The sequence below is a fragment of the Marmota marmota genome, unplaced genomic scaffold (genome assembly GCF_001458135.2).
Source record: "Marmota marmota marmota unplaced genomic scaffold, marMar, whole genome shotgun sequence".
Taxonomy (NCBI): Eukaryota; Metazoa; Chordata; class Mammalia; order Rodentia; family Sciuridae; genus Marmota; species Marmota marmota.
The window spans coordinates 6,584,353-6,599,002 of NW_026000020.1; the positions used below are offsets into that span (position 1 = coordinate 6,584,353).

Consider the following 14,650-nt stretch of genomic DNA (forward strand, 5'->3'; position numbering starts at 1 on the left):
AAAAATAAATATTAAAAAATTCTCTCTCTCTCTCTCTCTCTCTCTCTCTCTCTCCTCTCTCTCTCTCTCTCTTTAAAAAAAAGTAAATAGAAATGCTTTTTATATTGAGTGTATTGGTTACATATATGTCAAATTTTATCCAATTGAATACTTCAAATAGGTGGGTTTTATTGTACTTCAATTTTACCTCAATAAAGCCACAGGGGAAAAAAGACACACACACACAAAAAAAAAAAAAAAAAAAACTGGCACAAGGATCAACAAATAAATCAGTGGAACAGATGAAATTCTATAGAGACCACAGTCCATAGTTAACTGAACTTCAACAAAAGTTCCAATATGAGAATGAACAGTTTTTTTTTTTCAGCAAAGAGTGCTTAATAGGAGATACACACATCAACCCCTTCCCTCACACCAAATGCAAAAATTAAGTCAAATTAGATCATCAACCTAAACATAGGAGCTACAACTGTAAAACTTAAAGAATGAAACACAGGAGACTATCTTCATAATCGTGGGTGATGGTCTAAGGCAAATATTCCTTAGGCTTTATAATGTATGAAACATGAAAGAAAAGTTAGTCTACAAATTGAAATCAAAATTCTGGGCTGGGGATGTGGCTCAAGCGGTAGCGTGCTTGCCTGGCATGCGCAGGGCACTGGGTTTGATCTTCAGCACCACATACAAATAAAGATGTTGTGTCCACCGAAAACTAAAATAAATAAATAAATATAAAAAATTCTCTCTCTCTTTCTCTCGCTCTCTCTCAAAAATAGAAACTTGTGATCTTAAAAGGGCATTGGAGGGCTGGGGATGTGGCTCAGGTGGTAGCGCGCTCGCCTAGCATGCGTGTGGCCCGAGTTCGATCCTCAGCACCACATACAAACAAAGATGTTGTGTCCGCCAATAACTAAAAAATAAATAATAAAAAATTATAAAAAAAAAGGGCATTGGAAATTTGAAGAGCCAAGTCACAGACTGAAAAATATTAGCAGAATATATCTGATGAAGGGGTTGAATCCAAAATACAGAAGATGCTGCAGTTCCATACAAAGAGGCAACTTGGTGAAAGATAGGCAGCAAAAGACTTGAACAGTCCCTTTGCTAAAGAAATATGTGAATGAGATGCCTGTGAGTTCTTTGGCTCAGGAGGCTGAGGAAGGAGGATTGTGAGTTTGAGGTCGGCCTCAGCAACTTCGAGAGGCCCTAAGCAACTTGGTGAGTCCCTGTCTCCAAAGAAAAAATAAAGAGGGTTAGGGATGTGGCTCAGTGGTTAAGCAACCCTGGGTGCAATCCCTAGTAACAAACAAACAAACAAAAAATCGTGAATGACCAATTTTCTATATTTTCAACTGGGTGGTGAGTACATGGAGCAGATCTGGCAAGAAAGTCAAGGTACACATCATAAGAAAAATACAGCCAAATGGATTGATGAGAAAGATATGAGCACGTTTACACACAAGGAAGAAACGAGTGTCTGTATACATATGAGAAAATTCTCAACGCTCATTTAGAATCAGGAAAAAGCAAATTAAGTTCACGTGAGATTCTAGTTCTCATTCATTACATTGGTAAAAATTAAAAGGCTGGGCAACATCAAGTACTGGTGAGAACGTAGCCTAACAGGAATTCTCATACCATACTGAGAGTATAATTTGGCATAATCGCTTTTGCTTTGAGATTCTTTTCCACTCCTAGGTATATAATTTAGAGGAAGCCTTGAGTTTGTGACCAGGAGACACGTACAAGAATGTTCATAACAAAATTATTATACTAGCAAAAAGAGGTACAACCTAAATATCTACATATACCACATAATTTATGGTATAATCATGCAGTGAAGTATATACAGGAATTAAAATGGATTGCAGCTACACAGACCTAAATAAATACATACTGTTGAAAAAAGATTGAAGACACATGAGTACAGACTGAAAGACTACATCATATTAATTAGAAAAACAGTATGCTAAGATTTCATACATGGGGGTAGGAATCAGGAAGATAAGGATGATTAGCAACAGAGGATCAGGGTTATTTCTGGGGTGAATGGTTCAGTGTCTTCTAAGACACTAACAATTTTCTGTATTTTAAGATGGGTGGTGAGTTCATGGGAACTCATTATTTAAACTGCACATAAACCTTTTATATACTTTTTCGTATGTACGTTTCATAATATAAAAAACAAGTAGAACATGATGTTAAATGCAAGAGACCAGTCACAAAGAAACATGTTGTATGATTCCATGTGTATGAAATGTCCAGGAAAATCTTTATAGGAAAACCTATCAAGACAGAAGTTAGACTGATGGTTGTCTAGGGCTAGGGAGGTGGGAGAAATATGGGGAGTGAGTGCTACCTTTTCTCTCAGTACAAATATATATATATATATATATATTAGTTGTAGTTGGACACAATACCTTTATTTTACTTATTTATTTTTACGTGGTGCTGAGGATCAAACCCAGGGCCTCACACATGCTAGGCAAGTGCTCTACCACTGAACTACAATCCCAGCCCTCAGTAAAGCTTTTATTTAAAAAACAAACAAACAAACAAAAAAACCACAGAGGTAGAGGCTGGGTGCAATGGTACACACCTCTAATCCCAGCAATGAGGGAGGCTGAGGCAGAAGGATCACAAGTTCAAAGCCAGCCTCAGCACCTTATTGAGGCCCTGAGCAACTCAGGGAGACCTTGTCTCAAAGAAAAAAATAAAAAGAGCTGGGGATGTGGCTTAGTGGTTAAAAGCCCTTGAGTTCAATCCCGAGTATCCAAACAAAACAAAACAACCAGGTGGACTATTGGGACCTATAGAAAGGGACACAAGATGGTGAAACTGATGAAGGCGAGAGGAAGACAATTTTGTGGTGCCAGTTGTTCTCAAAATTCTAGCACATGCCCAGATCACCTAGAGGGTTTGTTAAAATGTGGCTTGTAGGGCCCCATGCCCAGATTTTCTGATTTACTAGTCTTGGGCAGGGTCAAGAATCTATATTTCTAACAAGTACCCAGGTAGGTGATGCTGCTGCCGCCCAGGGACTGGGCCACTCTGTAGTGCCTGGCATAGGTGTCCAATAGATCGATATTGGATGAATGAATGAGCAGAGGGATGATTGCTGATTGGGTGTTTGAGAGAGTGGATGGGTAAGGGTTGGATGGAGGGGTAAAGGACGGGTGGACTGGGAGGGGATGGTAACTGGGTGGCTGGGTGGGAGGTGGTCCAGAGTCATAGAGGAAATGAGGTTAGAAGTTGTAACATGGAAAGCAGTGTAAAGAAGAGCATGAAGTCGAGACCTAGCTTCAACTCTTGGTTCACTGCCTACTAGCTGTGCAATGATTGGCAAGTGACTTCATCTCCCCTAAAGTTAGTCTCCTCATGTGTAAAATATGGGTAGATGATGCCTACTAATGTTCCATGAGCTAATATCCTTGGAAGAAATGGCACAGGGCCTGGCAGACAATGGTTGCTTTCCACTTTTTTTTTTTTTTTTTCTTTTTGGTACTAGGGATTGAACCAAGGGGTACTTTACTGCTAAGCTATATCCTCAACCCTTTTTATTTTGAAACAGGGTCTTGCAAAGTTGCCCTTGGTGGCCTTGAACTTGCCATCCTCCTACCCCAGCCTTTAAGTAGCTGGGATGACAGCCATGAACTCCTATGCCCACCTTCTCCTCTTTATAGAATCTGATGATTACCATCATATATCACTGGGCTGTACTGTGTGGTTGACACTAGAGGCTTGTAATTCAGGTCCATCTTGTTTCCATAGTAGCCGATGCTGACCTCAAACTGGATCAGGTCCTTAAAGCTGGGCATCATTGTACAGGAGATGAAGACGACACACAGGCCATACTTTTGGCGGTTCTGCTGTTTCTAAAATGATACCCGCCCCCATCCTCAGTACATAAATAAAAAGGAGAACAAAGCTGTACTGACAGGCAGGAAGGTGAGGAAGAAATGCCCTGTTTCTTTCAAAAGCCATCTTGGCTTCTCTTTACAGTGAGCTAGACCTTTATTGAGACCCTTCTTGCACCTAGTTGATCAAGAGCAGGTACTTTCAGGACCTCTGTCACTTGGCCTACTCTACCTGGCAACCCTGGTTCCCTCCCCTCCTGAAGTTGGGCAGAAGGGACTCTTCTCTGGTCAGGCTAGGCTCTGAGTTGGTTTAGCCCTTCCCCATTCTGAGTAAAGAAGCCCCTTCCTTTTTATTTAAATCCCCAACTCAAAAGAGTGGTCAGGGTGGGCAGGGTGTGCGGCTGGGGTTGTGTACACTCACACCCGAAAATCTGCACCTTTCCACTTCCTGCCTCAGCTGCTCACTGTCCTCCGATTAGGTCCATTCCCACCATGCCTCTTACCTGCCCAGGCCCTCTGTCCACATCAGTCCCTTTCATTTCTATATTCCCCATCTGCTCACTGGCTGGTCTCCCTCCTCCTAAAAAAATAACTGTCTTTCTCCCACCTGAGTTCCTGGCGAATGGCTATCCAACCTTGTCTCCTTCTACTTCTCATACGAGTTTCTTAGTGTCTTCTTTCCTCACCCTGTCTCCAACTTCTCCCTTCCTTCTATGGTGGCCCAGCATCTCCCCTGAGCAATGGCTACCAGGGCTTCCTGAAACAACTGTAGACACCTTTCACTTCTCACCATCTCTCAACCACATTTGAGATCCACAATCACCCTTTTTCTCCCATTCTGAGAGGACTTCTGCACACTCCTCCTCCACCTGCCTCTTAGCCTCTAACATCTTGAGGCCCCTTTTCACTTCACCTCTCTCCCTGGGCCATTAATTCCAGGACCACAGGTGCAAACCCTGGTGACACACCCTGGTGGCTAGCAGCCTCCAAAGGCTGGGCAATGTATCCACATTTCACAAGCACATGTCAGAGATGGGATTCATTATCTTCCCCAGACCTGCTCCTCCTTCAGAGGGCCCATCTTGGTGCCTGACACCCCTGACTACCTTGGTCCATCAAAGAAGAGAATGGACATGAGCTTAGGGAGTCAGCCTCACTTCTTATGTCTTGTTGGTCACTGACTCTGACTATTCTGTTTCCAAAGGTCTTTGAAACCTTTTCTCCTCTCTTCAAACTCTCTCCACCAGGACTCTCCCCATTTCTCCTTATTGTGTAACACCAACTTACTCCCCTCCAATCTACTGCTAATACTGCTCCTTATGCCCTTTGCCAATTCAATGGCCCTTCACTGGTTTGGGGAAGAAATCTAAATCCCTTACACTATTTTTCAAAGCCCTGAGAAACTAAGGTATGAATGAACATTCCTCCTCCACTGGCTTATTATGCATTTCTTAAAATGAAACCTTGTTTTTTACTGGGTTCCCCCCACCCACCCTTCCACCAGCGTCACCACTGGAGATTTGGCAAGTATGAAGGTGCCAGACAGGGACTTAGGAAATACTAAGGCAGATGGATAGAGCATCTTTACACATCCAACTGTATCGCTCACAGTCAGGGGCTGGTACAGGGCCAGAAACTGGGGTCCACAGACTTGGCTGAGGGGCTCTCTTCCAAGGCTGTTTCCCACAGTTACCTCTACCCTGATCACGTCACGAGAGAGATCCTTTATCCAAGTTTCTTGTTGGGACTTGAGTTGGGTGATCAACTCCAGGTAGACTCGACCTCGGTAAGATAAACCATCCCTTACAGAGTCGTGAATACACTATGGCAAGAGAGAAGAAAATGGGGAGAAAAGGGGTGAGAGGGAAAGAGCTGGCACATGTCGCCAGAAATCCCCACAGCAAAGCCAAGGTTGTCCAGAGACTGCCTGCCTGCCGCCTGCCTGGGGTACCTCCGGCCACAAACTCCGGAAAGAATTCCAAATACGACAGACACCTGTGTGGCTGGAAGTCTCTAGGCCTCATCCCTCTTCTGCACCCTAGCACCCACTACTCTTGTTCATGGAGGCCATGTGCCAGCCACTTTGAAGTGTTCATGGAGACCACACGCCGGCACCTTTAAGGATGCAACTAGGCCAGGATTGATCACCACTGAGCATGCGCTCCAAGTCTGGCCAATCAAGGCACACTCTGCCTCCTTGACCACAGTGATTGGTCCAAAGAGAGCACACATGACCTAGAGAGGCCAATTAGAGTGCTTCCCTGGTTCCCAGCCCGTTACCCGAATGTGGCCCAGGAGAAAGGCGTGAAGAGCCAAAGCGAGAGGGAGTCTCTGACAAGCCGCTTCTGCATGTGGCGCCTGAGGCCCCTCCTCACTCGGAATCCTTCCCAGCCTCCTTCCTTTTCCATGTAAGCCAATTCGAGCTAGGTTTCTGGCACTTCTCACCACTCTTGAATTACCCCATGCTTTTCCATGCTTATCTGTGCCTTGTCCTTTCAACCCGTCGAAAATCTTACCCGAGGTCTCGTCTCAGTGCCCCTTCCTCTGGGACTGTCTAAGAGAACCGCATCTGTTCCTTTCTGGGGCCACCGCTTATGACCCACAGACACATGGCTATCTATGTAACAGGCTTCCTGTCCTCTGCTGGAGTGTGGTGGTCAGAAATCAGGACTGAGTCCTTCCCAGGTCTCCTGCTTTACAGTGATAACTTTTACCTCCTAGAGCTGACACGAGAAGCTTACAGGGTCTGCGTAGATCCTGAAAGGGGGCTTTTTACCCCCACGAAGAGTCAGGAAGCAGGGGCCAAAGCAAGGCAGGAAGCCAGAGTACATCCCTGGAAGGAGAGGGGGTGAGAGCAGGTGGGGCCCAAGTGGGAGAGGTGTGGGAGGTTGGGTCCAGGGCTTTGCTTGCCTTCGATCAGTTCTCCAGAGGACGAGATCTGGTTGAGGCACAAGGTGACAGTCCCGATTTCATCCCAGCAGTTCTGCTTGGGGCTAGGGAGAAACACATTCGGGTGGGCTGAGCCCCTGGTTGGGCTCCTATGTTCTCCTCCCCGCATGTGCTTCAACTTCTAGCCCCTCTGTTCACCAGTTCAAGACTCTGAACTTGATGTATCTGGAGAGGCAGGGCATCTGCAAGGTGAAGGCAAGAGCAGTGAGTCACTGGGATGGCCTGGGCCTTGCAGAGATATTGAGATTGATTGGGAGGTTTTGGGGGCAAGGCCCAGAACAGTTACCAGTCAATCACAGACAAGCTGAATTTACCAGGGAGCTTATGGAGTTCGTCTTTTCATGGTTTGGCCTTAGGCTTAGCTGCACCCAACTTATAGGCCCTGGAACTATCACATCATCATCTTTTATCTTAAAACGATCTCTTAAGTTTAAACTTGAGGACCAAGAGAACTGTGCCCTCCCCTACTGTGAACCTTCGAAGTTTAAATGAGTGTCATCAAACCTTCTCCTCCAAGAGTAAATAAATAATAATAACTACCACCCTGGGGGGGTTTCTGTCGTCCACCAGCCTGTGCTGAACAATTCCCAAAGACCAGCTGAGTGTGATAATCTCAACAACCCCCACAAACCAGGTGCTATTAATATTCTCATTTTCAGCTGGGCCTGGGCAATTCCAGGGGCTCCGGAGGGGGAGGCAGGAGGATCACCAGTTCAAAGCCAGCCTCAGCAACTTAGTGAGGCCCTAAGCAACTCAGTGAGACCCTGTCTCTAAATAAAATACAAAATAGGGCTGGGGGTGTGGCTCAGTGGTTAAGTGTCCCTGGGTTCAATCCCTGGTACAAAACAACAACCTCATTTTCATATGGGGAAACTGAAGCATAGAGGGGTTGGTTTCCTCAAGTTCTCCTGTTTCATGCAGAGGCTGAAGCCTCAAATCTCTTAACAACTCTGCCATAACCCAGTGAGGGCTGTGATTTGTTCCTATATACAGATGGGTAATGAGGCCCAGAGGGACCCTCTCAAGGTCATATAATAAAGAGTGGCATCAGGATTTGAATTCCAGCTTCTGAGTCTTATCTCTGCTTTGCATATGTTTTCCTCCTTGTTTTTTTTCTTCAATTATTAAAAGAAAATAGGGACTGTGGCTATGGCTCAGCAGTAGAGCACTCACCTAGCATGTGCGAGGCACTGGGTTCAAGCCTCAGCACCACATAAAAATAAATAAAGAAAATAAAGATATTGTGGGCTGGGATGTGGCTCAAGCGGTAGCGCGCTCGCCTGGCATGCGTGCGGCCCGGGTTCGATCCTCAGCACCACATACAAAAGATGTTGTGTCTGCCAAAAACTAAAATAAATAAATAAATATAAAAAAAATTCTCTCTCTCTCTCTCACTCTCTCTTTAAAAAAAAAGAAAAGAAAGATATTGTGTCCAACTATAATTAAAAAACAATAAAAAATAGAAAATAATAAGGAAAAAACTCATGTAAAACAGAAGTTCTGGGTTTGAAACCCTGAGTGGGATCCCAAATCTCCTTATTTGGGGCTTCTTATCCTCCTAATAGCAGTTCTTGAGATGTGGCTGGGAACCTCCTGGTTCTCCACCCTTTCCATCCTTTCTTTTTTTTTTTTTAATATTTATTTTTTAGTTGTAGTTGGACACAATGAATACCTTTATTTTATTTTATTTATTTATATATGGTGCTGAGGATCGAACCCAGCGCCTCCTATGTGCTAGGCGAGAGCTCTACCGTTGAGCCACAACCCCAGCCCCACCTTCTCCATCCTTTCTACCCCTGCCTTGGTAGCTGGGGACCAAGTGAGGAGTAAGGAAAAGGCTTTCTAGTTGAGCACATGATAAGAAAAAACTGCCCAGGTTAAGAAAGAATCCTGGAAGGGGAGAGATAGATGCCATGGCCATCCAGGTCGTCCAAAGTTATGAATTCTCCAAGTTCTTCAAGTTCATGGTCAAACCATCTTTTCATCCATTCCATTAAGAATTTCCCCCCATCCCGGTTCCTTGTCTAGATTCAAGCCTATTGTTTCCCCTCCATCTCTGTGCCCTCAAGTTGGCCATTGCCACAGGCCCATTTTCAGCAGTGTCCCCCTGACCAGGTGGCCTCAGGTGCTGGCACCTGTGTGCAGTTAGTCACCCTGCCTCTTCATAGCGAGGCTCATATCTGCCTGGTACCTTTCCAAAGGGCTAGTGATGATCACTCCAAATGAGCCCCACCATGGAGACCTGGCATGAGTGAAGTCCCGGGGTCTTTAGCCACTATCACATTTTGGAAGGCCAACATATGAACATCCGTGGAGGACCTGGGCCACCCACTCTTCACAGCCACAGAAAGGTGAAAGAGATCTGAGCAAGACTATGTGCTAGGCCTCTTCTAAATTCCCCTCCTCCATTAAGAGTCTATAAAATCATCTAAGGAGGTAGGGATTATGAGGAATTATTGAAAATGATGACTCACCAGGAGGCCAACTGGGGGAAGCTTCTAGAAACATCAGGGAGGTAGTTCAGAGGAGAGAGGAAGAGAGCTAATTTTGTATTGCACAATGGAAGCTATAAGAAAGCTAGACACCCTCTGGGTAGGCAAACTGATATGACACAGATTTCTCTGCACTTGCACTTAGGAGAGAGCGTATTCTGATTTTACACACAGCTCTTAGGAGTTGGCATTGAGTCAAAAGGTCATTAAGGCTCAACCAGGGCTTCAAGAGAGCTGTCATCCACGACAGTTCATAAATGACCTAGAAGAACTGAAAGGCTAAGAGATCAGATGACAGTACTCCACAGCAAAGAGCATCTTGGAGCCATTCTGTGTGGACGTTGACACAGCCCTGTCTACACACAGCCCAGAGTAATAGCTAGGCTTCCAGGATGCCTTGGGGCCATCTACACAGAGCTGTCATTATCTTCAGGGTACTTTGCCTTGAAGGTAGAAAATGTACACTATAATCTAGGATGAGCCTTTAAATTGATTTGCTTTTTGTTTGTTTTGTTTAGGAGATGAGGTCTCACTCCATTGTCCTGGCTGGTTTCAAACCTTAAGTGATTGGCTTAAGTGATCCTCCTGCCTCAGCCTCCTGAGTAGCTAGACCATAGCTGCCTGTTTATTATCTTTTCTAAATATGGGTGAGGGGCACATTTAAATTCTCTGGAAAGTTCATTTGCATGGTTCACTCATTGCTTCATACTGAATAAATAAATCAAGGTTTTCCCTATCTGAGCTTCCTTGTGCTTTCTTGAGGTAGAGCCCCGGCTCCCCTCACTGGGCTTCCTGTCTTCACTTTCCATCCATATTCACACATGAACACTCAAGATTCCCTTCCATTGGGGGGGGGGGGCAAGGGTGAGCATGATGGAACAGCCATACCTGAATCTGGAAGGTCAGGATCTGGTTCCATATTGGGTTGTCGGTTTGAGTCTGCACAATCGTCTTGAGCTGGGAACATCCAAAAGCAGGTGTTATGGTTTGCATCTTCAGCGTTCCCCAAAGACTCATATATTCAAGGCTGGTCCCCAGCTGATGGAGCTACTGGGAGCTGGTGGGACCTTTAAGAGGTGGAGCCTGATGGTAGGAAGTGAGGTCACTGGGGGCGTGTCCTTGCAGGGGGGATTGGGACCTCAGTCCCTCCTCCTCTCTTTGCTTCTTGGCCACCAAGAGGAGAGCATCTTTGCTCCACCACAGGCTGTCTCCATGGTGTTGTGTCTCACCACAGACCCAAAAGCAGGAGAGCCACTGACCATGGACTGAAACCTCTGAAACCATGAGCCAAAACAAACCTTTGCTCCTTTACATTGTTTCTCTCAGGTACTTTGTCACTGTGATGGAAAGTTGACTAACACAGCGTGGTCAGTGCCAGCCTGTCCCTTCCTCCTCCTACTGGCCTCACTTTCCAGCTCTCCCTTCCAGCTCACAGGTGGACTCTGTGGCACCAAGTGATCAGGCTTGTCCTTGGAAGTTGTCCTTGGACAACTTCTCATCAGCTGCCACTTCAATCCCTTGGTTACTTATCTCAAAGCATCTGCCAGGCCCACACTCCTCAGTATTTCTTCTTAAATCACCTTCCAATGAACATTTTTTTTCCTTTATTCTTTTATATTTATTCATATTTTTAGTTGTAGATGGACACAATACCTCTATTTTATTTTATTTATTTACTTATTTTTATATGGTGCTGAGGATCAAACCCAGGGCCTCATACAAGCCAGGCAAGACCTCCACCTCTGAACCACATCTCGAGCCCTCCTTTATCTTTTCTTTCTTCCTTTCTTTTCTTTTTTAGCAATGCTAGGAACATAGGACCTCATAACATGCTAAGTAATCACCCTACCCGTGAGTTACATTCATAGCCCTTTCATTTTTAAATAGGTACAGATAGGGTTATAACTTTTACTCCATGAGTGCATACACAGAGATTATGGTGGATAAATTACAAAATCCCAATTGAAAAATGGCCCAAACAATGGCTGATGATAGCAGAATACCCTTAAATCCACCAACTGACATAAAACTTAAACTTAGCCTTACTCTAGGTAATGATATCTATGAAATCAGGTGTCAGATCAGGTGTCAGTTGGCATTGTTAAGCTTTTTAGGTACACTAAAATAAACACAAACTTGTCAAGTATTTTAAAAAATGTGTGTCACGGGGCTGTGGTTGTGGCTTAGCTGTAGAGCACTTGCCTGGCACATGTGAGGCCCTAGGTTTGATCCTCAGCACCACATATAAATAAATAAAATAAAGGTTTTATATCTAACTATAACTCTAAAATTTTAAAAAAAAGTGTGTCACTTGTCACCCAAGAATTTCTCCACTAGTTCTGGGATACCCAGACCATAGGAAAATAAATACTCCGTGTGATAGTTTTAAATATACACCCATACTCTTTGATACTTCTCCCTTCAGAAGGAGGACCTTAATTCTTTTCTCCTGACATGTGGGCTGGATTTAACGACTAGTTTTAACAGATAGAATAGAGTAAAATGACGTTTTGTGACTTCTGAGACAAACCTATTTAACTTTAACCTAGCCTTCCCCAAATCTGAACACAGAATTTTTGTTGTTGTTGTTGTATTGGGGATTGAACCCAGGGGGTACTTTACCACTGAGCCACATCCCCAGTCCTTTTCATTTTGTCCTTTCTCATTAAGTTGCTTAAGGCCTCACTAAGTTGCTGAGGTTGACCTCGAACTTGTGATCCTCCTGCCTCAGCCTCCTGAGTCGCTGGGATTCTAGGCGTGCATCACCACGCCCTGCAACATAGGACTTAACATCTGCAACATGGGAGCTGACACCTGCCAGGACTTTTGGGATGTGCTACTTTGAGGTTTCTGGAAGGTTAGCAGTTCTCTAGCTCAGGTCTTTTTATTTACAGATGAGGAAACTGAGGCCAAGAGGGCAGTGCCACTGCAGTTTGTTTGTGGGCAGTTATTTTACCCACTCATTCGTGGGCCAGGTGTTTGGTTCCCGTGGGCATCTTCTCCTTGCAGGGCTCTGGGCATTCTCTGGCAGCGGAGTTGGGTGAGAAGTGGCCTCCACCCGTCCACTGCCCCGGCTCCAGAGGCTCACCCTGCTCGTTGGTGGATGAGCTAGGATTCCATTTCTGGGGTCCCAGCCCACTCCTTTTTTCAGGTGCCATGTTCTCTTTTTCTACTTACCTTCTCCCCAATGAGTTCCACCTCCAACACAGGATTTACAATCGGGCATTTCTCTATGCACAAGAAATTGAAAGACTCTGAGATGGCAGCAGCTTTTTTAAGGAGGTAGAAATGGAAAAATGACACCACTACTTAACCCCCACTCTGCCCCTTCTGTGTGACATCCACTCCACACAGAAGGGGGGGAGTGGGGTGGGATGATCAGAAAGTACGGTGAGTCTGCATCTGGGCATCAAAGGCCGGTCAAGGCACAAAGGGACACCAGGGTGACCTTGGTCCAACAGTCTTGGAGGACTTCATCTCACTCTGTCCCCCACCCCACCTCTTAGGTCAGTGTCAAAAGGAATGAGAAGGCCCCACGAGGGTCTGGGCTGCTCCCCTGCAGGCAGGTTCAGGGGGGTCCCTCCCCTTCTCCCACCGGAATGGAGATCCTCTGCGCAGTAGATGAAGAACTGTAGGTAAGCCATCTTGATGGGGACTGCCATGGACTTGAAGACCTGCACATCATCGGTCGAGTAGGTCAGCTTCTGATCCACCTGAGAGCAGACAGGGTCAGTGTTGTGGGGAGGTCACAGCCAGGGTGGGTGGAGTGGGACCACCCTACAGGGACACGCTGGATGAAGGATGGTTGTGCAGGTTAGAGGCCAGGGTAGAAAATGCTCCTGGGGCTGGGCGGGGTAGCCTCACCGGGGCCTGGTCGCCAGCACCAAGGACACAGATGGTGACTTTCAGGTAGCCTCTCACGCCGCTGGTGGATTTATTTGGATGGCAGAGGCCCAGCCATTTCCTTATGATTGCGTGACCTGGAGAAGCAGAGGGGCTATGGGAGACCAGTCTCTAGTCTCCACGGCTCTCCCTGAAACCCGGCACTGTTGCTGGGGGAGAGGGGGCAGGAAAGGTGCCTCTTAACCTTCTGGTTCCCACCCTACGGTAGAGGAGATGAGATCAAGAGTCACTTCAGCCATTAGGGGATCCTCCTAGGGTTGCCAGCTATTGCCTCCATGAAAGAGGGTCCCCTGTCCACCTGGGAACCTGCTGCTGTGACTGGCCTGGTCTGGAGTCAGACACGATAGAGGCAGCCATCTGCCCCACCCCAAAATCCAAATCTCAGCCTGGTAGTATGTCATGGCCAGGTCATGGTGGAAACCACCACTCAATCACCAGGGTCCCACAGAGGAGTGGTTAGTAGAGGGTGGGTGGGTGGGGAGGAGGAGGGATAGAGAAGAGATGTTCACTGGGTACAGGGGTGCTGCTGAAGAGGAGGGAATAAGGCTTCTAATGTTCCAGAGCACAGTGAGGTAACTATGGTTGGCCATAACTGTCCATTTCAGGGGCTGGGGTTGTGGCTCAGTGCCTAGCATGTATGAGGCATTGGGTTCGATCCTCAGCACCACATAGAAATAAATAAATAAAATAAAGGTATTGTGTCCATCCACAACAAAATATATATTAATATATAATTATATTAGTTAATTAATATTAATATATATATATTAATTATCCATTTCAAAATAGCCAGCAGAATTCTGAATGTTAAAACACACATAAATGATAAATGTTTGAGGTAACGAATATGCCAGTCACCCCAATCTGATCAAAGGCAGCCTTAGCAAAAGCAAGGCACTAAGCAACTCAGTGAGAGTTGGTTTTTTAAACCAACTTCAATCAAGCCATGCTGGTCTCAATAAATAGAAATCAAACTCAGGGATGCAGTCAAAAGTTAGCATTTGATGCAAAGTTTTTCAGAAAAATCTGCTGTTATAATAAAGTAAGGGCAGGGTGTGCTGGTACAGGCCTGTGATCCCAGCAACTCTGGAAGCTGAGGCAGGAGGACTGTGAGTTCAAAGCCAGCCTCAGCAACTCAGCGAGGCCCTAAGCAACTCAGCAAGACCCTGTCTCTAAATAAAATATAAAAAGAGAGCTGGGGATGTGGCTCGGTGGTAAAATGTCCCTGGGTTCCAACCCTGGTACCATTAAATAAACAAACAACAAACGAACAAACAAGTAAATAAAATAAAGTAAGATAAAATACCATAGAGTACAGTAAAATATTATCAAGTAGAGCCTTCTAATACTTTCTCCCCATGTGGTGGGATTTTTTTTTTTGGTACCGGGGATTGAACTCAGGGGCACTCAACCACTGAGCCACATCCCTGGCTCTATTCTGTATTTCAT

At 45.5% G+C, this 14,650-nt stretch overlaps 1 protein-coding gene across 1 annotated transcript in view; it reads right to left on the reverse strand.

The window, feature by feature from the left end:
- Fer1l5 (fer-1 like family member 5) overlaps positions 1-14,650 on the reverse strand; it is a 53,153-nt gene that overhangs the window by 24,538 nt on the left and 13,965 nt on the right. Inside the window, 9 exon segments of the mRNA XM_015499714.2 lie at positions 3,698-3,875; positions 5,551-5,679; positions 6,599-6,690; positions 6,768-6,850; positions 6,945-6,988; positions 10,187-10,255; positions 12,476-12,528; positions 12,894-13,011; positions 13,163-13,278. Of these exon segments, the coding sequence (XP_015355200.2) occupies positions 3,698-3,875; positions 5,551-5,679; positions 6,599-6,690; positions 6,768-6,850; positions 6,945-6,988; positions 10,187-10,255; positions 12,476-12,528; positions 12,894-13,011; positions 13,163-13,278 (882 nt within the window).